The sequence below is a fragment of the Lissotriton helveticus genome, chromosome 3_1 (assembly GCF_964261635.1).
Source record: "Lissotriton helveticus chromosome 3_1, aLisHel1.1, whole genome shotgun sequence".
NCBI lineage: Eukaryota > Metazoa > Chordata > Amphibia > Caudata > Salamandridae > Lissotriton > Lissotriton helveticus.
In genome coordinates, this window is record NC_136061.1 from 2,019,298,498 (window position 1) to 2,019,324,314 (window position 25,817).

At 50.7% G+C, this 25,817-nt stretch overlaps 1 protein-coding gene across 2 annotated transcripts in view; it reads right to left on the reverse strand.

Annotated features, from left to right (window-relative positions):
• Nucleotides 1-13,949: 13,949 nt before the first annotated feature.
• The window catches only part of CHD2 (chromodomain helicase DNA binding protein 2), a 2,197,496-nt gene continuing 2,185,628 nt past the window's right edge, over nucleotides 13,950-25,817 (reverse strand). For both annotated transcript variants that reach the window (XM_078683153.1, XM_078683151.1), the window contains one exon: nucleotides 13,950-18,074. In XM_078683153.1, coding sequence (XP_078539279.1) covers nucleotides 17,765-18,074 — 310 coding nt within the window. In that variant the 3' untranslated portion in view covers nucleotides 13,950-17,764. The remainder of the gene's footprint in view (nucleotides 18,075-25,817) is intronic.

Sequence of the window (25,817 nt, forward strand, 5' to 3'; positions counted from 1 at the left end):
AACAAATGATGCATAACATACATTCAGCGGTGTAAGGACATGGCACATGACGCATTAAAACACATTCAGAGGTGCAGGGGAGGAAAACACATGATGCCTACAAAACATTCAGAGGTGTAGCAATAACAATTGCGCAGTAATCACATTGGCACATAAATCATAAATGCGCCAGAATCACATTAGCCACAACCTGTGGCAGTCCCTAGGCCAACTGGCCTCTCTAGCGCTAGGACGCCCTGTGTCCCAGGCTGCACAGGCAGCCAAGAACACAAGCCTAAACGTGGCAACTGCCCACAACGTGCTGGGCAGTTGTAAATACTGAGGGGGCCCAAGTTAGAGCCTCGTGGGCTCAAGAACAATGGTGGGGCGAACACAATGTGGGAGCCTCACAGGCTCTGTAGAAATGACTGTCCCCTTTTTGGAGCCTCGCTGGGTTCTGAGTAAATAAATAGCCCCTGAGCCTCTCTGGGCTCTCAAAGGTACTTGTGGTGCCTGAGCCTCTTGTGGGCAAGAAACAAAATGCCCTCGTGGGCCTCTCAGGGCTCGTCACCACTTTGCCCCCTGAGCCCCACTGGGCTCTAAGTAAAGAAATGCCCCGTCGTTGGAGCCTCGCTGGGCTCGAAAACGGGAATGCCCTGAACAAAGTAGGAGCCCCGCTCGGGGGGCTCGAACACTAGATTTGACCCCTGAGCCTCTGGGGCTCTCAAGACAAAAGGTGTGGTTCTCTTGGGCGTGTGGGCCCCTCACGGGGGACCCGCGAACACATGGGGCGCCTTTGTTTGGAGTCCCCCCCTCTGGGGGACTCGAGATGCCACAAATGCCCCTTGAAGCGCTCGTGGCTTCGCAATAGCAACGAGCGCGAGATCGTGCTACCGGGGGGGCGGACACCGACAATGTGTCCCGGCGCCCCTCCCTTCTCTTCTGCCCCACTCACCTGGTCCGGCGGCGGCTCTGCTTCTTCTCCCCGGGGCTCTCCCTTCGCTTGGGAGCCTCGGCAGGGCACGGCAGGCTGCTTCCTGCTCCTTCGGTCCTCCCCCGATGACGCGGCAGGAGGCTCGGCCGGCTGGGCCAATCCCAGCGCGGCCTGGCTATGACGCAGTCAGCTTCTTCCTCTCGGCCCGGTGCTGCGGCGGTGATCTCGGGGCTACCACAAGGGGTAGGCTCCCTCCGTAATGAAATCACGAACACGGGGCAAATGAAGGCGGCAAATGAGCCGCGCCGCTTGGTCACCACCCAAAGTACACAAAGCGCTCCCAAGCGCCAGAGGACAAAATAAAGCGCTCACAGCGCTATGGGCCAAATAGAGCGCTCTCAAGCGCTAGGCAAGGAATCACAGCGCTGAAGGACAAGAGAACTGCGCTCCCAGCTCTATGAGCCAAAGCAAAGCTCCAGTCAGGTCTGGAGGCAGGGGGGGCAAGGCTGGGCCCAGAGCCAGCTCACTGGGTCTCCAGGCAGGGAGACAGTCCAAGTGGCGGTCCTCCTGGCCCCAGCAACTGCAGCAGCCCCCTCAGGATCCTGGAACAGAACAGACCAGTTTGTAAGGGGACACAGCCCCTTCTTATACTCATAAATCCTTTGTCTGTAGGTGCAGGGTGGGGGAGAAACCAGTCGCAGCTGGTTTTGGAGCACCCTTGATGGCCCAACCACCCCTTTCATTCACTGGGGAGGCTAGGGTCGTTAGACGCACCACAGGGGGCGGAGCCAGCATTGTGTGGGGAAAGCCCAGCCCCATCAGGAACCAGGTGCAGCCCTCCCTCACATCACTCATGCTGATCTCTCCACTCACTCCTGGGCAGACCCATCCAGACTTCCTGGAGCCAGGCTTGCCAGCCAGCTCCAGCCAATCACGCTCCAGCACCCTCACTGCACACACACATCAATGCCTAGAAGTGTCACTTCCCCACTAGACACATACAAGCCGCACATACCATCGCGCAGCATTCACTCTAACGAGTTCGCACATACCAAACACGAGCCTGCACTCCCCACACATCAGGAACTAACATGGACACACACATTCCCCATGCATTCCAATGGGAGGGCAGGCCAGCCTCACTACACGCACGCACTTTTACTCTGGGACACAGGGAAAAGTGCGCAGAGACCCAAAAATCACCATCACCAGCTCACCATTAAAAGCAAAAAGTTTAGGGGTGAACCTGCCAGAAGGGCCAATTCCAACAGGTGGAATGAGTCCGCAATCCAACAGGGGTCTCCTTTCTAGCCAAGGAGTAACATGCCTGGATACACAAGATGATCCACCGGGAGATGGTCCTCTTGTGTACCACTTTCCCCTTCTTAGCGCCCACGTAACCAACAAAGAGTTGGTCATCCACCCGGAACTGGCGTGTGCGATCCAAGTAGAATGAGAGCGCACGTTTTGGGTCCAGACGGTGGAGCCGCTCTTCCACTTTAGAGGGGTGCGGTGGCGGAAAGAAGGTTGGCAAGGTGATGGACTGCCCGGTGTGGAAGGCTGACACAACCTTGGGCAGGAAAGATGGCTTAGTACGCAACACAACCTTGTCCCGATGGACAGAAAGGAAAGGAGGAGTACAAGAAAGGGCCCGGAGCTCACTCACTCTCCTGGCAGAGGTGATGGCAACCAGGAAAGCAGTCTTCAGAGTAAGAAGGCGAAGAGGACAGTTGTGAAGTGGCTCAAAGGGAGCGCACATCAGAAATGTAAGAACAAGGTTCAAGTCCCACTGAGGCATCACAAACGGAACAGGAGGGAACGTGTGTGTGATGCCCTTTAGAAATCTATTTACAATAGGGGACTTGAACAAAGAAGGTTGATCAGGCAGCCTCAGAAAGGCTGAAAGGGCAGAAAGGTAGCCCTTGATAGTGCCCAGAGCAGAGCCCTGCTGGGCAAGAGAAAGAAGGAAGAGAAGAACCTCAGAGAGAGGGGCAGCAAGAGGATCCACAGCCTTTGCTGTGCACCATGCCACAAATCTGTTCCACCTGCAGGGGTATACCGACTTCGTGGAGGGACGCCTGGCTGCCAGAATGACAATACAGACTTCAGGAGGCAAGTCAAATGGCCTCAACTGTCGCTGCTCAATCTCCAAGCATGGAGGTGGAGACTGGACAGTTTCGGGCGGAGGACCGTCCCCTGCAGCTGCGACAGAAGGTCCTCCTGAAGAGGCAGACGAACCGGGGGATCGACTGACATACTGAGTAGCTCTGGATACCAGTACCTCCGTGCCCAGTCCGGAGCCACAATGATGACTTGGGCCCGGTCGCGCTTGATCTTCTTCAGCACTCTGGGCAGAAGTGGTATAGGCGGAAAGGCGTACAACAGACGGCAACTCCACTCGCGACGAAAAGCATCTCCGAGCGAGTGCCGCCTTGGAAATTCCAACGCGCAGAACTGATGACATTGCGTGTTCTCTTCGGTGGCGAATAGATCTAACCAAGGTTCTCCCCATCGCTGAAAGAGGCCTTGCGCCACGTCCGAGTTCAGACGCCATTCGTGATCCATCATGCACCGATGGCTGAGCTCATCCGCCCTGGCGTTCAGAGAACCTGCCAGGTGTTGAGCCGCCAGGGTCACGTTCTGGCGTTCCAGCCATTGCCAGAGGCGCAGAGCCTCCTGGAAAAGGGTCCACGACCCCACCCCACCCCGTTTGTTGCAGTACCACATGGCGGTGGTGTTGTCCGTGAACACCTGCACTACACTCCCCCGGACAGAGGGGAGGAATGCTTTCAGTGCTAGACGAATCGCCCGCAACTCCAAAAGGTTGATGTGGAGCCGGGCCTCCGCCGGAGACCAGAGGCCTCCGATCTCCGCCTCTCCCATCTGGCCTCCCCAGCCCTGGAGGGACGCATCCGTCACAACTACGTGCTCCGGTTGGGGAAGGAAGAGGGATCTGCCGCTGACCCAATCGCGGTCCGTGAGCCACCACTGCAGTTGTCTCGCAGTGCCCTCCGAGATCAGGACGTGGTCGGACAGGTTGCCCTGATGCTGGGCCCACTGAAACTTCAGGTCCCACTGCAGAGCCCGCATCCGCCACTTGGCGTGATGCACCAGTAGGATGCAGGAGGCCATCGGCCCCAGAAGACGCAGCGTCAACCTGACCGAGACCCGGGATAACGGCTGAAAGATGGGAATCAGAGCCTGAATATCCCGGACCCGCTGTTCGGGTGGATAAACCCGAAACCGCGCCGAGTCGAGAACCGCTCCGATGAAGAGGAGCTTCTGAGAGGGGCACACGTGCGACTTTGGCACCAGTCGTCGAGGTAGGGGAAGACTGAAACGCCTAACCTGCGCAGATGAGCTGCGACCACCGCCATCACCTTTGTGAACACCCGTGGGGCGCTGGTAAGGCCGAAGGGGAGCACGGTATACTGAAAGTGCTCGTGGCCAACCGTGAACCGCAGGTAGCGCCGGCAGGACAGGGATGTGGAAATAAGCGTCCTGCAAGTCCAACGCTACCATCCAGTCTCCTGGGTCCAGGGCAGCTAAGACCTGAGCCAGTGTCAGCATTTTGAACTTCTCCTTCCGGAGGAAGCCGTTGACGTTCCGTAGGTCCAAGATAGGGCGTAGGCCCCCTTTGCCCTTCTTGGGTACATGAAAGTAGTGGGAGTAGCAACCACACCCTACTTCTGGCCCAGGAAAGCGCTCGATGGCCCCCTTGGCCAAGAGGGCCGTAACTTCCTCCTGCAGAAGTCGCAAATGATCCCCCGATACACGGTGGTTCTGCGGTGGCATGGCTGGAGGGGTCGCCTCGAAGGGGAGGGAGTAGCCCCTTCGGCCGATCTGCAGCACCCACCTGTCCGAAGTGACGGTGCGCCAGTGGGGGAGGTGATGGCGAACCCTGCCCCCCACTGGCGTCACATGGGCCTGAAAGCACGGACTAGGAGGGTTTTGAGGCGGATGCTGCGGGGGAAGGTGTGGACTGACCTCGCCGTTGTCCCCGACCGCCACCACGGCGGTTTCCACGGCCGCCACCGTGTTGGGTATTACCCTGCGCAGCGTGGCTGGCAGCACGTGTGGGTACACCCCTTCCGTGGCCACAAAAGGAGTGGCCCAGAGGCCCAAGGACTTCGCCGTAGCCCTGGTGTCCTTAAAGCGCTCAAGCGCATGGTCTGCCTTGTCGCCAAAAAGGCGACGGCCATCAAACGGCATGTCCATCAGTGTGTTTTGGACATCGGCCGAAAAGTTGGCGGACCTCAACCAGGTGTGGCGTCTGACCGCCACCGTCGTTGCCATCGCTCTACCTAGTGAGTCAGTGGTATCCAGCCCACACCGGATAGAATATTTGGCTGCATCCTCAAGGGCTTGGCCGAGTTTGGCCCGTACCTCCAACGGACACTCTGGCAGCACTTCCGCAACCGTATCCCACAGAGAGTGGGTGTAGCGGCCCAAGAGGCATGCGGTGTTGGAAGACCGCAGTCCCAGACTAAGGGATGAGAAGATCTTTTTACCGTAGCCACGGTAGGAGGTGAGACAAAGCCAGTGTCAGGTGAAGTGTCTATACCACTGGCCTCCCCAAGTTCACCTGCCCAGTCCTCTTGAGACTGGCATTCACGTGCCAGAGGGTCCTCAGACCCCTCCCAATCCTCCTCATCACCCATCTCCTGGTACTCAGGGTTAGGAAAAGATGGGGCCGGTTCATGGAAACTAAACTCTCCGAACGGCGTCTGAAGCGGCGCCCAGCGGCGCCGCGCAGGCGCCAGAACCGGGTCGAGGGAGGCGTCGGGGATCCGGAACCGGATCCAGCGGCGCCAGGCCCGAAGGGGCCGGCGGCGTCGGAGCCGAAGCACCCGACGGCGTCGGGACCGAAGCCCCCGAACCGCTAGGACCCCCAGACGGGACCGCTGGGCCCGAAGGCGCCGCGGAGCCCGTCGGAGGAGAGAGGGACCTCATGGCCACGAGGAACCGCTCGATCTCCTCCGGCGTCGCGTGAGGCCCAGGGACCGAAGGGTATGAAGCCGGACGCGGTGCCTGCGACTCCAACGGAGCCGCGTGGGCGGTGCCACCCGAACCCCCGGCCGCGTCACGCGAGCGTCGGGGGGAGTCGGAAGACCGATGACTTCTCTTCGACTTCTTGTGCTTACCTGACGACTTCGACCCTGAGGAGTGATGTCGACTCCCGGAGCTATGATGGCTCCGCTCCCGCGACCGGTCCCTCGACCTCCGTCCGGATCGGGACCTCTCCTGGCGCGGGGCCGACTGCCGGAGTTCGAGTCGCTTACGGGACCGCTCCCGTCTAGCCTTCGAAGTCAGGGCCGGCAGTCGGAACAGGCCTTGTCGTCGTGGTCGACGCCGAGACAGTGGAGACACCGACGGTGAGGGTCCGTTACCGACATCAGCCGGTCGCAATCCTCACAGGGCTTAAAACCAGGCATCCCTACCGGCAACGTTTCGGAGTCAAAGACTCGAAAAAGGACGATCAAAAAGATCAAAAAGATTTAGTCAAAAAGGGACTAAGGTACCACTTTTTCCGGATCTGCGCTGCTGGCGCCGAAATAAGAAGAACTGACGACAGCACGCGGAGGCGGCGTCTAAGTTCTCCGACGAAGTCATCACGCCGCCGCCGACGACGACGGACGCGGAGCCGCAGACGACGCCTACCGACGCGCAAGGGTACTGCTACGCAAAAAATTTCCGGATCCAGTCTGACGCCTGGGGATATTCTAAGGTAAGGAATCTAATACTAATGTGTCTCTTTCAGATCAACCCATCACTTAGATAATGGCAAACATGAACAATCTGCAGGTGAAGATGTGCTACCACGACTTAGTATCTCAACAGAGAAAAGGGAATGAGCTGCAAACCAGATGGCGGGAAAAAATAATCTAAGGTGGAGACTTGATGTACTGTGGATTTTAGGAAACATGATTATGAGTCATTCCATACACATTAGAAACCGCAACTGAAACATACCTTTAAAGAAACACAAGCTGCAATATTCCAAACCCAACACTAAAAGGCAGATTTGAACACTGGAATGTTGAGAGCTCTACTGAAGGCAATGAAGCAGCAGCTGGTTATAAACACAGGTATAGGTGTTGCTTCTGCCAACTTTCCAATATCCTAATCACACACTGTGACTCTCACTATCCGTTGTCATTCCACGGGTTATGCAGATAGTGCTGGGGAGTGAGAAAGAGAGCCTTGGAAGAAGGGCGAAAGAATGCTCCTCAGTTTCTGGTGCACAAGAATTGTAGCAGCGGACCTTCCAATGCCGCACCTGAAACCCAGTTCCAAAAATGTGAGAGTTTTGTGTGCAGCCACCCTCGACGTCAGCTGCTAATTGGCGTCGCTGTGCTAACCAGATCACAGGTAGTTTTTTTGACTTGTATGGGGGCGCACAGAAAAAGAAGTCCAAAAGAACTGTCAATTTTAAATGTATGAAAGAGTTCCTTTATTCTGTATTATTAGTTTTAAAAAAACACACAGGTCAGTTCGATTTGCAACAAAAAATCAGCCAACGCGTTTCACTCCATACCACGGAGTTTCTTCAGGGCGAATAAATGTAAACCGGTAGCGCGTGCCCAGATCCTTAAAGAGTTTGTCTCAACAATATGGATTTCCAGTTGTCCTGTCGGTTCGGTGGTACTATGTGCGAGTGCCTCGATTCCACCTTAAATTGATCGTGAACCTCCGTAGAGCAATGAAATTGTATTATATTTTCTAGTAGTGACGTGTCGCGCTCCGGTACTTGGAGTCATGGTGAGGGAAGCTGTATCAGTTCCTTCTCACACGAACGAGTGTTGGTTCAAAAAGTGGTGAACCTAGCAAAAAAAATTATTCCGCATCAGAGTCACGGCGTGGATGGTTGCAAATCGAACTGTGACTGTTTTAAAAAAAATAATAATACAGAATAAAGGAACTCTTTCATACATTTAAAATTGACAGTTCTTTTGGACTTCTTTTTCTGTGTGCTCCTCAGTTTCTGTCTACCTTTGCTCCCTTAAAAAAAGAAAAAAACAGTTTGGCAGAGTCGAGAAAGACTGCACACAATCACAGCTCCTTCTGTGTGTGTTTACCATCAGGTGCACACACAGCAAGCGCTGTGAAGGACACTCATCTTCAGAGGCATGAGGGGTTGTAAACTCACTGCGTTTCCACAGAGGCACCCTTTTTTTTTAATTAAGACATTTTTCCCTAATGGGGCGGACCAATATATAACTTTAGTTTGCTGTAATTAGTTAGACCAGCCATTAAAGCCCCGCTCTTTAGTCAACCTTTAATGGCCAGGACAGCATGCTACAGCAAGCTGCAGGGCTGTATTAATGCAAATCATATGACATACAACAGAGGCTGATTACGCACAATTTACTACTTGTGTAACGATATATCTGTAAGAGACAGTTAGTGATAGACTCCTTACCTTAGAATATCCTCAGACTGGATTCGGAACGTTTTGCTTAGCAGTACGCCTGTGCGTCAGTAGGTGGCATCCTGCGGCTCCACGTCCGTCACTGGGAGACGTCAGCGCTGAGAGGACGTCACGGAGAGTACTTAGGTGACACTCATGCGTGCTGACGTCAGATCTGTACACTACTTTCCGTGCCAGGAACGCAGAGCCATGCAAGATACTGACCATTGGTGCATAAAACTAGGTCCCTGATAGGGGTGACTTTAACCCTAGTAATCAGTTCACAGAACAGGGAGGATGGGTGGGGCGGTAAGGAATCTTTCACTAACTAATGTCTCTTACAGATATATCGCTACACAAGTAGTAACTTGTGCATCTGAAAGAGATAAGTTAGTGATAGATTCCTTACCTTAGAATAGATACCACAGCAATATCAACCCCGGAGGTGGGTCTGCGAGCAGGATTAAACCAGAAAGTCACGGATCACAGAACAGCCAAAGAAGCCGTCTCTCTGGTCCTGACTGTCAAGGCAGTGGTGCTTTGTAAACGTGTGCAGCGAGGCCCACGTAGCTGCCTGACAAATGTCCTGCAAGGGAATGCAGCGTCCCAAGGCAGTAGTGGCTGCAATTGCCCTGGCCGAATGGGTACGCAGCCCCACAGGAGGCTCCTTCTTGGCCAAGGAGTAACAGGCTTTGATGCACAGAACGACCCACCAGGAAATGGTCCGTTTGTGCACCGTATGACCTTTTTTGGTGCCCACGTAGCCAACAAAGAGTTGATCATCCACCCGGAACTGTTGTGTACGCTGCAGATTGAAAGCAAGAGCACGTTTTGGGTCCAGACAGTGGAGCCTCTCCTCCTCCCTGGAAGGATGCGGAGGCGGAAAGAAGGTGGGCAAAGTGATGGTCTGTCCGATGTGGAAGGGCGTGACAACCTTTGGCAAGAAAGAAGGACGGGTCCTTAAAACACCTTGTTCGGACAAACAGATAGGAAAGGAGGTTTGAAGAAAGAGCCTGGAGCTCCCTCACTCTTCTGGCAGCGTTGATAGCAACAAGGAAAGCAGTCTTTAAGGTAAGAAGACATAAAGGACAGTTGTGAAGCCGCTCAAAGGGAGCGCATATCAGGTAAGTCAAGACAAGATTCAAGTCCCACTGAGGCATTATGAAAGGCACGGGAGGGAACGTGTGTGTAATGCCTTTGAGGAAACGGTTAACAACCGGGGACTTAAAAAGAGAAGGCTGATCAGGAAGCCTCAGAAAGGCAGAGATGGCAGAAACATAACTTTGATAGTGCCTAGAGCACAGCCCTGCTGGGCAAAAGACAGAAGAAACAGAAGAACCTCAGAAAGAAGGGCAGAAAGGAGATTCACAGCCTTTGCTGTGCACCATGCCACAAATGTGTTCCATCGGCAGGCGTGGAGGGAAGCCTGGCTGCCAGAATGACATTACAGACTTCGGGAGGAAGGTCAAAAGCCGTCAATTGTCGCCGCTCAATCTCCACGCATGGAGGTGGAGGCTGGACAGGTTCGGGTGAAGGACCGTCCCCTACTGCTGCGACAGAAGATCCTCCCGAAGAGGCAGATGGATCGGGGGATCGATGCTCATACTGAGTAGCTTCGAGCCCAGTCCGGAGCCACAAGATTGACTTGGGCCCGGTCGCACCTGATCTTCTTCAGCACTCAGGGCAAAAGTGGTATAAGCGGAAAAGAGTACAACAGACCGCAGCTCCACTCGAGGCGAAAAGTGTCTCCGAGCGAGTGCCGCCTTGGAAAATTCCAACGCGCAGAACTGATGACATTGCACGTTCTCTTCGGTGGAAATTAGATCTAACCAGGGCTCGCCCCACTGCAGAAAGAGACCTTGCACCACGTCCGAATCCAGACGCCATTCGTGATCCATCATGCACTGGCGGCTGAGTTCGTTCGCCCTGGCTTTCAGAGAACCTGCCAGGTGTTGAACCACCAAGGTAATGCCTTGATGTTCCAGCAATGTCTAGAGGCGCACAGCCTCCAGACATAGGGTCCATGACCCCACCGCACCCTGTTTGTTGCAATACCACATGGCGGGGGTGTTGTCCGTGAACACCCACCTGCAGTACACTTCCTCGGACAGAGGAAAGGAATGCCTTCAGTGCAAGTCGGAATGCCCGCAGCTCCAGAAGGTTGATATGGAGCCGGGACTCCGCCGGAGACCAGAGGCCTCTGATCTCCGCCTCTCCCAAGTGGCCTTCCCATCCCAGGAGGGACGCATCCGTCACTACTATGTGCTCTGGTTGGGGAAGGGAGAGGGATCTGCCATTGACCCAATCACGATTTGTGAGCCACCATTGCAAGTGTCATGCAGTGCCCTCCGAGATCTGGACATGATCTGACAGGTTGCCCTAATGCGGCGCTCACTGGAACTTCAGGTCCCACTGCTCCGTATATGCCATCTGGCATGTTACACTAACAGGATGCAGGAAGCCATCAGGCCCAGGAGCCGGAGGGTCATCCTGACTACAACCCGGGACAGAGGCTGAAAGATTGGAATTATAGCCTGAATATCCCAGACTGGCTGCTCAGGAGGATAAACCCGAAACTGCGTCGAATCCAGAACCTCTCCGATGAAGGGGAGCTTCTGAGAGGGACTCAGGTGCGACTTCGGCACGTTAATAGAGAACCCCAGCAAATGCAGGAGGTCGGCCATAGTCAGAAGGTGACGACTGCCTGGGGCGAGCCCGCCTTTAACAACCAGTTGTCGAGGTAGGAGAAGACTTACACCCCTGACCTGCGCAGATGAGATGCGACCACCGCCATCACTTTGGTGAAGCCTGAGGGGCGCTAGTAAGGCCGAAGGGGAGCATGGTAAACTGGAAATGCTCCTGACCGACCGTGAACCGCAGGTAATGCCGGTGGGCCAGCAGGACGGGAATGTGAAAATATGCATCCTGCAAGTCCAACGCTACCATCCAGTCTCCAGGGTCGAGGGCAGCCAAGACCTGAGCCAAAGTCAACATTTTGAACTTCTCCTTCCGGAGAAAGCGATTGACGTTCCTGAGGTCCGAGATGGGACGCAAGTCCCCCTTTTCCTTCTTGGGGACCAGAAAGTAGTGGGAATAGCAACCACTCCCCACTTCTGGGCCAGGAACGCACTTGATGGCCTCCTTGGCCACGAGGGCCGTGAATGGCTGGAGGGGAGGACTGAAAGGGAAGGGAGTAACCTCTGCAGATTATCTGCTGCACCCACTTGTTTGATGTAATCTTGCGCCAGTGGGGGAGGTGGTGGCGGATCCTGCCATTCACGGGCGTGGGGTGCTCCCGGAAGCTCAGATTAGGAAGGTTTGGAGGTGGAAGCAGCGGGGGTGGAGGTGGACAAACCCGCACGCTGGTTTCCCGACTCACCCCTGTGTAAACCGCAACCAAGGCCGCGCTGGGGCTGGTTCTGCACAGGCTTGGTGGATGGGCGCACCTGGCTGCCTCTACCTTGGCCACGAAAGGAACCAGAACCAGGAGAGGCCGAGCTCTTAGTAGAAAGCCCTAGGGACTTGGCTGTAGCCCACGAGTCCTCAAAGCACTCCAGTGCACTGTCAGCCTTTTCGCCAAACAGGCGGGTGCCATCAAAAGGCATGTCCATGAGTGAGCTCTGGACATCGGGCGAAAACCCAGTCGAACGCAACCAGGCGTGGCGCCGCAACGCCACCGTCGTAGAAATCGCGCTGCCCAATGAGTCAGCGGTGTCCAACCTACACCGAATGGCGAACTTAGCTACATCATTACCCTCAGCAATTGCCTGAGAAAGGACAGCCTGCACCTCCTCAGGACACTGAGGCAACACTTGAGCAACGGCATCCCACACCGCGTGGGAGTAGCAGCCCAACAGGCATGCGGTGTTCACCGACGGCAGCCCTAAGCTGGCCGAAGAGAACACCGCTTCCCAAACTGGTCCAGTCTTTTAGAGTCCTTATCCGGCGGGCCATAGGGGAAAGCACTCTGTGACGTCAAGGCCTGCATGACCAGGCTCTCAGGCGTAGGGCGAGTGGTCAAAAAGGCGGGTTCACCGGGCGCCGGTCGGTGGCGCCTGGTGACGTTTTTATCCACCAGGGCCATGTGGCCGGCCTCGACCAAGTGCCCAAGAGGACGTCGGTAAGGGCGTCATTGAAGGGAAGCAACGGCTCCGACGAAGCAGATGCAGTCTGGAGCACCTCGGTGAGGAGGTTGGTCTTGAGGGCCACTGTGGGGAGGTCAAGGTTAAAGGCCTCAGCAGCCCGACGGAGTACCATCGTGTAGGAAGCACCTTCTTCCGTTGTAGGCAGGGGAGAGGCGACATCGCGGTTGTCTGCATCCTCCAAGTCATCCACCCAATCTTGCTCGGAGTCACATTGCTGGGCAAGAGGGTCCTCGGACCCTTCCCAGTCTTCGTCTGCTTCTGGCGTAGAGGCGGGCGGTCGCGGCGGCAGAGCCGGAGCCGGAGCCGGGACGAATGGCGCCGAGAACGGCGCCAGCCGGGGCCGGACAGGCGCCACCTCCCAATGCGGATCCCAGGGTGGAACAAAATGGTCCTGGAACCGGGGCAAAGGAGGGATAAACGGCACCCAGTGCGGCAACAGGGGTGGAGTCGAGGGCGGCACCGGGGCCGGCAACGCTGCACCTCGTGGCGCCGGGCCGGTGCCAATGGCGCAGGATCCTGTGGCGCTGGGGCTGGCGCCTGTGGCGGAGCCGCTGGGCCAACAGGATCTGGACATGGGACCGTGGGGCCAGAAAGAGCGCTGGTGGGAGCCCGAGGCCTAAAAAGGCGGCCCATGGCAGCAAGGAACTCTTGCACCTGTTCGGGAGTCGCCGATGGACCCGGATATGGCGGGTAGGCCGCAGGACTCCCAGGGTCCAGAGCAACCGCATGGGCGAACGTCGGAGAGAGAAAAGGCTTCTTCGTCTTCCTTTTATGGCGCTGCTTACCGGAATCCAACGGTGAAGACTTGGAGCCCGAGGAGCGGCGGCGTGACAAATGTTGGACCTCCAGCAACTTCCTGCGCCGCTCCTGCAAGGCCCAGGGGCCATGGCTCGACAGTCCCGAAAGTCGTGGTCGGTCTCCAGGCAGTAGAGTCAAACATCACGGGGGTCCGCCACCTACATACTACGGCAACAGGCCCCACAAGACTTCAAGCCGGGCATCCCTACGTGCACCAGGAGAAAAAAGGGATTGACAAAAGTCTCAAATTGGTAGTCAAAAAGTGACTAAAATACGTGCTCAATCCGGATCTGCGCTTACTGACGCGGAAAAAGAAAGAACTGACGTCAGCGCATGGGTGGCGCCTAAGTACACTCCGTGATGTCATCTCGGCGCTGATGATGCCAGTGACGGACGCAGAGCCGCAGGACGCCACCTACTGACGCACAGGGGTACTGCTAAGCAAAATTTCCGGAACCATTCTGACGTCTGTGGATATTCTAAGGTAAGGAATCTATCACTAATGTGTCTCTTTCAGATACGTAATTTACCATAGGATTCTGTGCTTCCACTACTCAAACATCCACCGGACCTCATGAAAACCTATTGGGTGCTTTTGGAAATCTCTATTTACATTCAAATATATCTTAGTTGTACCAATAAATGATATATGGGGCATGCGTCAAACACCATGAGTCTTCAGTAGTCTTAACATCTCAATAATACTTTTAATATACAAGAATCAAGGTACATCTGCTTTACAATGTAGGAAAATTTAGTACATACTATATAAACAATATATTTACACCATAAAGCACTAGGACAGTGGCTTTCTCTCAAATATAAATTAATGTTGTTTTCATTGACAGGGTTTTTTTTTTAAACGACGCTCCACACGGGTTGAGAACATGAAAAACAAGTCGACTTTATCCAGACTACAACATTTCACTCTCAGATGAAGTTCTGGAAAAAATCGTTCTTTCCATTTTGGGTGCTGCTTTACCAACTCCCTCTTATTGCATGACCTTTTATGATTTCGCTGTTGACTCACTCTGTAGACGTTTGCATGAGATTCAAGGACTGGGTGAGTTATAAAAAATGTAACTTCTTTTGGTTTTTGTCAAACATAAAAAGCAAACCATTGCTTTACTGTCTCTCTTTAGCAAATACTGCATTCCTGTGAAATGGATTTAGTTAACTACTAGATACAGGCTTTCAAAATACATACATAATTATAAGTAGACCGGACTTTTCTCCGAAAACATAATTGAAATCTTGCGTATGGTTACACCTCCTCTCTCTCAACTCTAGACAACTGTAATATTTTCCATAGCAACAAATATGTCAACAAGGACTCTTTCAAATCTTGTCAATAATAAAATGGTAACTAGATTGGAAAATAACACTGTTTTATCTGCAATAGTCCAATGCATGTATACTAGGAGTGAGTGGATAGTATCAGGCATTACTTATTTTATATGTAAAGTGATTATCTACATAATCTAGACCCTATTAAATAATGATCAGAGCCAACAGCTTTTCATAAACACTTACACCGGACAGCTAAAACCTGTTCACTGCATGAAAAGAAAGTTCTACTTTCGATTCCTTTATTATACGTTTGTTTTAATTTACAAATTGTTCTTGTAGTTACTATAAGAAAAAATACCTGATGAACAGGATCATATTGTACCATAAAATTCAAATCATTTTTAACTGCCAAAATGAGTTCATGATTTGTTTTGCTGTCTGCAAGAGTGTTTCCTTTAAAAATCTGAACTTGATTTTAAATTTGAAAAGTTTGAGAGAGGAGGGTTATAGTTGCCCCACATTGCCATCTTGCCACCTTAGAATAAAATTACTGCAGACACACTTGATATACATTAACACTGAGTGGATCAGTACTCCTATTTGCAATGGCACGCATTGTTATAATATTTAGAAACGGCAGGAATAGGAACCTAAAATGTACATATTTCCTAATATTATACTTTTGTTAGTGATCCAATTATAACAATATTTTTTCTGAATACTTCGGCTCTTCTTCACAGTCAATGAAAACGTTCTCATCTTAAACCATGAGAGGGGATGTATATATTTCAACATCATACTATCTAATTAGGTAAGTAACACTTTCCTCATTGCCTGCACACAGGCAGGATGATCTGCCCTCTCATTTGAACACAACAGTGAGGGGAGTCAATTTATTTGGGCTTTCGTTTTTTCTTCAGCTATAACTCAATTTCGCTAGATATCTGAGAAATGGAAAACAGATGTGCATGAGCTCAGAGCTACTTTCACTTGTTCGTTTGGATGCCTGTTCTGTGGTTATTATTCATAAATGGATGCTTGCTGTCAAACAAACTTCATCACGGCCATGTTAAGGCTCTTTGAAATCAACTAAATTTCTATTCTAGTGCAATGAACAGGAGAGGTCAACCAAATCTGCAGGTTAGAATTCTATGATATCTGCAAAAGTTTACATGGACTCTTTCTGTCCATTGCACTTTTTACAATGCCACGCCACATCCTTTTTCTGACCAGATAATATATGCTGTCGAGTTCAGGAGATATATTCAATACAAGTCCATATCCAAGATTCAAACATTCTTTTCTAAGGCACTATGGGGCTGACATTCTATGGCAGACTAACAAACAGACTTGTACAATAGGGACTTGAAGAGTTTCTCAACATCTAACATTTTTCAGTTATGGCTGAGGGCTTCACCATTACTCCGTTTATAACAAAACCTCTTGGTGAGTAAGCTTTGGTGTAAACAAGTCAGAAATATTTTTACAGGCCCTACGGCTGCTGTTTTTCCTTAAAGGTCATACCATTAGTGAAACCTCCATAAATTCTTCACAAAAGTGTCATAGAAAGTTAACAATATATATATATCTTCAGCAATACCACTTTGTCATACATCTACCCATTGCATTTAAATTCCAAACTCCGTCCAGACATGAAAGTCTACCGATTATTAATCACCAAGCTATAATACTTCAGGATTAGAACGCCTGAGTGGACATTATAAATAAAAGTGAAATGCTTTTTAATTTAAGAGAGAAATTAAAAGGTTCGTTCACCTACCCTAAAACGGTATGAAATGTCCCCTTGATGTCTATCCTCATATTCCTACACTTAAGTATTTAATAATGTGGACATAAATCGTTTTCAAGGAGAAAATAACATGTAGTTGGCTCACAAATGGCAAAGAAAAAAACTTAAACATTTGGTATCTGGGGCAAGGTATCCTTAAAGAGGTTACATATAATTATATAACTCCCTAATATATGTTTAGAAATAAAGCCTCACAAATTAGGTACAGTACATCTGCAGTTTCATTAATCCCTTAGTCACCACCTCTTTCACTCAAACCCATAGCAAAAGAGATTTTAATAGATCTTAAATAGGTCAAAAATTAAAGGAATAGAAGTTCACCTTTAGGTGGACTGTCACCTTTGGATCAGGTGGAAAGGATCTGCCGTTGTGCAAGCTCCAAAGATCCTCTCCAGGAGACTCTTCCTTACAAGCTCCCAAACGTCATGCCTGTTCCCTGAAAACAACTTTACTGACATAGCTCCCAGTGTTAGCTAAGCAGTAAGGCATTTCACATTAGTGTTTTTCGTTAACTTTCTAAATAAAAGCTTGAGCAAATCTTCTAGTTGTTTCAATATTAGAAGGCCCACTGAGAATTGCATTCATGTACTCGTCCTCTGTGAAAATATATCTTCTATCTCCAGAATATATGATTCAACATCGGGTTCGGGAATCCTGAGATATCTATGGGACACTAAGAAGGGAAACGAATTTGTCTAAGAACAATGACTAATAAACTAGTGAAATGTGCATGGACTACATCTAAAGTGTTATTTCTTGTTGGAGAATAGGCATTGTTGTTCCAAAAGGCTCTATTCTCTACAGACTCAGTTCACTCACCTTGCCAAAATTTCAAATTCACATAAATGGCTACATCCGACAAATCCTTCCACCACCTAGTTTCTGACATGGGTTCAAGTTGTGCAAAAACATGAATAACTTGGTCTTTCCAGCATCAACTGGAATAGAACAGTTTCATATGCCATTATTGTGGAACCCTGATGAATTCTACTAATGTCCCATCAGCCCTACAACAACCGCATGATGACTGCAAATTTCTTATCAAGAGTCCAGCATCCTTCTTGAATAGAAAAATAAAATACACATTTTCCTACAAGGTAGGAGAAATGGTTGGGTAATGTAGTCTCCCAATCATCAAGAGAAATGAAAAATAAATATCTTGAAAATCACTGACAGCTGAAAATCTTCACAGACGAAGTCTTATTGCCCCTGTGTGACATCAGCTCTTAATTTACCAAAGCAACATTTCACACACACTTGGCTACTGGCAATCTGATATCAGTTGACCCCCGAGTTAACCATCTATTACATAGCAGCTTCTTCTCAGTTTAAAGTTTATATAACTGCAACGGACACAGTTATGTCCGATCAAAAGGCCAGGTTTTTGCCATTCATCTTTATGTTTTATGAACATTCCAGTTAAAATCTGCATTTTTCTGTTCCAAGGACTTGTCATGTGATGGCTTTGATTCATGTGGGGATTTTTGAGGTGGAGGGGAGCGAGGATCTGAGACAGCAGAAACATGGGGTCTGGGTGGTGATTTATATTCCCCTCCTTGTTGGTCCGATTGAAAAGATCGGTACTGGTCAGCAGGACCCTGGCCATGGTACACTGGAGGCCTATGATCTGGCATTCGCCTAAAGTCCTGCTGCTGATGGTAATTCTGAGGGCGAAATTCTTCAGATCTTCTCCGTTTTGCATCATGCCTAAGAAATCAAGAGCACAACGTAGAATTTAAGTTAAAGCTATTGAAGGGTATATTGATTAGACATGCATTTCCCATGTCCTCTCCTCTTTATCACATTTGCTACAGCAATTCTTTAATATTCTGTGTTACCTTTTTACTCATATCCTCCTTGCAAACGAAATACTAGGCTGCTCTGCAATATACGTCATACGTTCCAAACTCCCATTTTCATAATGTTATTCAGCATCCTTGCATTTTACCAAACAAGATATTTAGTATCTAACAACATTCTCATTAACTGGGGAGACTGCAACTATCTTGTAACACTTGTCTGTTTATCCAAGCCCACCTCCCTTCTACTTGGAGAGTCTTAGTCTGCTTTCTATCGCTTCTACCGCGTAAAATCAAATCATCCCATCAGTCTTACTATTCTAAGCAACTATCTGCAATGTACTATCGCTTCCTACCAACATATATCTTCAGCACAAAATGTAAAACCCAATTTCCCTTTCAATTCATTTTCCTTCAATTGCCCTTATACCCGATCAGCAATCGTGCTATTTCCTAAACCTTCCAACCACAATTACATTTTATTGTTTCCATATCATCACATTTTACCATTCAATTCCTGTGTCGCAGCCCAAAAGAAAAACAATTGGTATCTCTGTTTCCTCAATATTGCAACATTATTCTTTCCCACAATATCTATAGCACACTACCAAAAATCACTCATATTTTGCATATTAAATTTTCACATGGGAGTTTTCTAGGACAAATAATTTGAAACAGTGCATTTTGCCTTAATAATGTATAACATAGGTTCCAATATAATCTTGAAGCCACTGTTACCAAACCAAAAGAGTATGCAGCCTTCTTATGGCTGCATAAGATTGATAAGGATAGCAACTTTGGGCATAAAGGAAAAGTTACTTACCTTCTACACCTTACTTACCTAATACAGTATCTGGTAGAGACAGGATCTAGCCGCAGATTCCTTATCTTAGAATCCCCCCTACACCAGACTGGATTCGAATTTGTTTCCCAGCAGTACCTCCACGGGTCGGCAGAGGGTGTCCAGCGACTCCGTAGCAACGCTGTCTCCCAGAAGTGACATCAATGAGGTCCATATAAGCCCTCCCCCGACACGCCGATGTTAGTTTCTTTTGCGGCTATTACCGCACTAACAATGCAGAGCCACGTAGATAAACAGACTCTGGAGACAGTTTGCCAATAGGAGAAAAGACATATCAACAAGTACAGAATGTAAGAACATAAGTAGACTGCAAAGAGGAAACCCAGGAGACAACAGGGTCCTCAGTTTGCAGAAAAGGGAGGATGGGTGGGTCGATAGGAATCTGTGGCTAAATCAGGTCTCTACCAGATTAGGCATTGCCAAAGTTAAGTAAAATGTCCATCTGATAGACATCAAGCTGCAGATACCTTATCTTAGAATCAAATACCCAAGCAATACCATTCTCTGAGAGGCTGTGAATTGACTTGGTTCAGATGCTCCGTCCATCACCACCCCCTTTTGTACCGCTTTGTTCGCCATACGTTGGCAGGGTATGCTCAGACGTGAGTCCCTTGCTCACTTTGCCACTGGATTCAAGCAAGCCTGGCTGAAGACGGCTGAAATGCCAGAAACCTGTCCTAGGAAGATTGTTTCCTGTCCAGGGAAGACATGGCTTGGCAGTTCGGGCTGGACTGTTCCCATGAAGCACAGGGTCAGACTGATTTGCATATGGCCATGTCTGAACTGGGTGGCTGAGTGAGCTAAAGAATGGTGATGGATTAAAACCTGATCAGTTGACTGGGGGTGAGTGTTTGATTTGCTCGAACGCTCCGTCCATCATCACCTTTTGTATTGCTTTGTTCGCCCTAAGTTGGCAGGATATGCTCAGATGTGAGTCCCTTGCTCACTTGGCCACTGGATTCAAGATAGTCTGGCTGATAAGGATTATTAATCCGAAACTGGTCCAAGGATGCTTGTTTCCGGTCCAGGGAAGACATGGCTTCGCAGTTCGGGCTGGACTGTTCCCATGAGGCACCGGGTCAGACTGATTTGCATATGGCCATGTCTGAACTGGGGTGGCTGAGTGAGCTAAAGAATGGTGATGGATTAAACCCAGATCAGTTGACTGGGGGCGAGTGTTTGATTTGCTCAAATGCTCCGTCTATCATCCCCTTTTGTATCGCTTTGTTCGCCCTAAGTTGGCTGGGTATGCTCAGACGTGAGTCCCTTGCTCACTTGGCCACTGGATTCAAGATAGCCTGGCTGATAAGGATTATGAATCCGAAACCGGTCCCAGGATGCTTGTTTCCGGTCCAGGGAATACATGGCTTGGCAGTTCGGGCTGGACTGTTCCCATGAGACACAGGGTCAGACTGATTTGCATATGGCCATGTCTGAACTGGGGTGGGTGAGTGAGCTAAAGAATGGTGATGGATTAAACCCAGATCAGTTGACTGGGGGTGAGTGTTTGATTTGCTCAAACGCTCCGTCCATCATCCCCTTTTGTATCGCTTTGTTCGCCCTAAGTTGGCAGGGTATGCTCAGACGTGAGTCCCTTGCTCACTTGGCCACTGGATTCAAGGTAGCCTGGCTGATGAGGATTATGAATCCGAAACCGGCCCCAGGATGCTTGTTTCCGGTCCAGGGAAGACATGGCTTGGCAGTTCGCGCTGGACTGTTCCCATGAGGCACAGGGTCAGACTAATTTGCATATGGCCATGTCTGAACTGGGGTGGCTGAGTGAGCTAAAGAATGGTGATGGATTAAACCCAGATCAGATGACTGGGGTTGAGTGTTTGATTTGCTCAAACGCTCCGTCCATCATCCCCTTTTGTATCGCATGGTACTGAGTTACCCAGGGCATAGGTTCACCAGGGGTTTCCACTGGGCTGCAGCATGTACTTTGCCACCCATGGAAGTCTACTCCAACTATGACTATCAGCCTACCATTCCAGCCTGAGAGAGTTGGTGCTTGGTCACTTCACTTAAAACCTACAAGTCATCCCTATGGAAGGCCCTTCAGCCCTGAGGGCAAGGTGCTCAATTGTAAGTGTGCCCCAGCATTAGAAATACACCCCTACAAACCCTGGAGTCGATTCTCCAGGCTGTGTAAGTGTGGTCAACCATTTTAAGACATAGTGGTTAACAGTCATTACGAGATGTCTAACTACATAATGGCTGCACTGTACCTGGTCATTTTTGGTATCAAACATTTTGGAATCATACCCTCAACACCGATTCCAGTGTTGGAGGTATGATGCCAGGTACTGGAGGGATGTTTAGAGCAGCCTCCTGTAGTTCCGGTAACAGCCTATCAGTGTCTGCCAGCAAGCTAGTGGTGCCGCCTGTGAGAAGTTGGCCTGATATATAATGTTCACTATTCTAGTGAGCACTTTGTATCAGTCCAAACAACCCATATTGATGATTGGTTGTAAGTCAACCTTATAGACCAGTTATCCTAGTAGCATGGATACGAGCAGTCTAAGGCTAAGACTCTAGAGGGCGTGTTAAGCCAGCTGTTTTACCACCACATTACCCCTTGAACACCAAGTGAAAGGACACCACACAAGTTGTTATGAAAATAAACAGATATTTATTTATAACAAGACTACCCTGGCTCTTTATGAGACAGGGAGCTAAGCACACAACAAAACTCTTAAGAAAATACTTTAAGTCGCACAATTTACACAAATGCCCGAGGGGCACGAAAAACCATATACTACAAAAGTGGAATGCGAAATTACTAGCAGGTAAGTACTACTCTCATAGGCTTTGGGATCGCTAGGACTGGACTACTGAACCTTTAGATTGCTAGCAGGAGACCTAGGGACGTCGTGTGCAGAGTGGGAACTCTCACGCGTAATGCGGAACAAAGTCTATGGATCCTAGTAAATGCAAAGTTAGTGTTTTCGGGCGAACCCGACTAGGTAGGTCAAAAACGAAAGTGGATCTAGACACTTAGAGAGAGGGCCTACGCTGGAGCACCGGAGTACTCGGTTTACCTAGCCCAGGGGCTGCGGCTGCATAGGGTTCAAGTGTCGTCGGGTGTCTTCGTTGATGAACCAGGAGCCTGAAGAAAGAGTTGCTGGCAGGCGGCCAGTGAAGAAAGTTCGGAGTGATCCAAGCCTGGATCAGGGAAGAAGAAGACCTGAAAGCAGAGGGGACCAAGTTCTGAATCACTAGCCAGTGATTAAGTGGGCACCAGGATGGCACCGGGCGAAGTCACCGCAGTCAGGTGAGTGGGCGCTGCTGGGCTCTGCAGTCTCTCGGACCAGGAGGCGTTGTCGGCGACCAGGATGGAGGTGCGAGCTGTCCCACAAAGGTTCTTGCTGTCGACGTCGCTGGACCCAGGATTGGGCAACAAGTCTTGGCAAATGCAAGGCCCACGCGGTGGACCTAAAATGGCGTCTTGAGTGGACCAGGAGGGTCCAGGGTGCTCCTCTGTTGGAGGGGAGCAAGGGCTAGTCTGGAGCAACCAGACCAGCAGTAGTTGTCATCGTGGAGCGTCGTGAAGGGGTCACTAGCCAACGGGCAAGCGACCTGGACAACGCGGTTGGCAGCAAAGAGCAGAAGGGCCCCACGCAGATCTCGTGGATGCAGGGGGGCTGAACTTCGGTGCTGGAGCTGCTCAGGGTCGGGGCTTCTCTTACCCCAAAGCACTCAGTCGAGGGTCACTCGGGTGTCATGCTGGACAAGCGTTGTGCAGTTCTGAAGATGGCCGGTCCCTCGAGGTCTCGTCACACCCACGGATCACAGCTGGGCTGATGATGCAGGTTGAGGTCAGAGGTGCCAGGGAAGCCGGTTCTCGTCATGCTGGAGCAGTCTTGATCCGAAAGAGAGACTGGCAACAAACCGCGATGCTTGGTTGGTGCCTGCTGCTGCAGGGTGACTACTCCTTAGTCACAAGGGAGAATCTTGGGAAGAAGTCTTGAGTTCCTTTCGTGGAAAGTAGTTTCAGGATTCAAAGATGATCTAATTTGGAAGGGGGCCAGTTCCTACCTTTATCCTGCAAAAAGGGGCTGGCACGCGACTAAGTCCTGCCCTATGGGTGGGACTAGGAGGGGGGTGGTTACACCCCTCTCCTTTGGTGGGCTTTCCCCAGGCCAGGGGCTGGAGTGCCCCTGGAACTGGTTTCAGCCGGCCTATGCACAGTGAGCACCGGGGTGCCACTTGCAGTCACCTTCCTCTAAAGCCCTGCCTACCTAGGATACACAAAATCCTGTCTGGGACGGTGCTGGCACCCCCCCTGACAGGAAACCCTTTGTCCTTGCCTCCTGCTCTGGGAGGACTCCCAGCAGCAGGAGGGCAGACTTGTGTCTCGGTGGCAGCATCCATTTTGTGGAGCTAAGGCTATGTCTGACTTTAACCGGGGTTACAGGTTACATACATGTCGTGTCCCTCTAGAAGGGTGGAATGCTAACCCCGTCGCCAGAATTGGCGAGGGGTTAGTATTCCAATTCGTATGACACCTTACTCGACATGTTTTGATAAAGCGATACCAGAGTTGGCATATAACCGCGAGGATTATATTGCACTTAAGAGTATATGGTATGCGATATCATGGAAACGGCTAAGGGATGGATCCCGAAAGCCGCAGACAGGCTCAGCTCATGCCAGAGCACTATCTCACACGATTCCAAGCACTCTGCCTTCAGGATTGTTAAGGCCTGCTATAGGAGTGACTGATAGGAGATCTGTGTGTCCATTTAGGTTTAGATATAGGGATACTATGTCTAAAGCAAAGGGTGAGTACACCACCTTGCCCCCAGCTGTCAAGCAGCCAGTTGTGTCTGTTTGGTTAGTCAGTCCAGGGGTGGCATAATACATGCTGCAGCCCCTGGGAGACTTCTGGGTACACCTCAGCCCTGGGTACAGGGACTTGGAAAGGGCCCAGTGCCAATTCAGTACCTGGGTACAATTTGGAATAGAGAGAACAGCTAGGCTGTGGGTCTGATTAGCAGGCCCACAGCCAGGGAAAGTCGTAAACCAGTGGAGCAAAAAGCAAAAAATCTGGGTGATCATAGGATTGCAGACCCTACTCTCCTACACCGCCAACCAGAAACACTGTTCTGCCCTCCTGCTGCTGAGCCAGGCTCGAGCAGGGGAAGGTAGAAAAATAGGTTTCCTGTCACACAGAGGTAGGTCCACCTCCCAGACAGTACTTGGCATATTGGTCTGGGGGGTGGGCGCTTTACAGCACCACCAGACTGTATTGAGGGGCACTTTTGGTGCCCTCCTTGCATACTCCAGTTTGAGCCAGTTCAGGAACCCATGGTTTCTGCTTTAGCGTGAAACTGGACAAAGGACAGGGGAGTATCCTTCCCTCTGTCCAGGCCCTCCTCTGGGAGGTACCCCTGAGTTGTTCTAACCCCTTTCCTTGGGTATTTACGGGCTCCTCTGTGAGTGGGTCCTCAGATTCATTGTGGAACAAGTCGCAACTCTGAAACCAAGACATTCTTCAACCGTCTGGACACTTGGACAGAAACTGAGACTGTATCAAGGAAGACTCCTGCTGCTCCTGATAAATGGTCACAGAAAAGCACCCCAGGGCACATGAGCCCATGTGGCTTGTGGCAGAGGACCATTTGGTGCCCCCCAACCCCCATGCCACCTGTAGGAAGGTAGATCCCTGACTATGGTTGCCCCCAACTTTTTGCCTGGTGTTTTGCTGGTTTTTTGACTTAGTTGACCTGGGCCCCTGCTATTCAGGGCCCCAGGCCTACTGCTCTCTCTGTAAAATGGATTCCATGTACCTTAGGTACATATCTAAATTGGATACTGGGTCACCTTATCAGTCCCTGTACAGTGTACCTTAGGTACCCAGGGCATAGGTGTACCCAGGGCCTACCAGGGGCTGCAGCATGTATTATGCCACCTCTGGCTGGCCATCCAAAACTGACACAACTGGCTGCTTGACAGCTGGGGCAAGGTGGTGTAATCACCCTTTGCTTTAGATATAGTATACCTATATCTAACCCTAAAATGGACACACAGATCTCCTATCAGTCACTCCTATGGCAGGCCTTAACAATCCTGAAGGCAGAGTGCTTGGAATCGTGTGAGATGGTGCTCTGGCATGAGCTGAGCCTGTCTGCGGCTTTCGGGATCTATCCCTTAGCCGTTTCCATGATATCGCATACCATATACTCTTAAGTGCATTATAATCCTCGCGGTTATATGCCAACTCTGGTATCGCTTTATCAAAACATGTCGAGTAAGGTGTCATACGAATTGGAATACTAACCCCTCGCCAATTCTGGCGACGGGGTTAGCATTCCACCCTTCTAGAGGGACACGACATGTATGTAACCCCTAACCCCGGTTAAAGTCAGACAGAGCCTTAGCATCCACAAAATGGATGCTGCCACCGAGACACAAGTCTGCCCTCCTGCTGCTGGGAGTCCTCCCAGAGCAGGAGATAAGGACAAAGGGTTTCCTGCCAGGGGCGGTGCCAGCACCGTCCCAGACAGGATTTTGTGTATTGTAGGTAGGCAGGGCTTCAGAGGAAGGTGACTGCACGTGGCACCCCGGTGCTCACTGTGCATAGGCTGGCTTGAACCAGTTCCAGGGACACTCCAGACCCTGTGCTGGGGAAAAGCCCGCCAAGGAAGTGGGTGTAACCACCCCCCTCCTGGTCCCACCCCTAGGGCAGGACTTAGTCGCGTGCCAGCCCCCTTTTTCCCAGATAAAGGTAGAGACTGGCCCCCTTCCAAATCAGATCATCTTTGGAATCAAGATACCAGTTTCCAC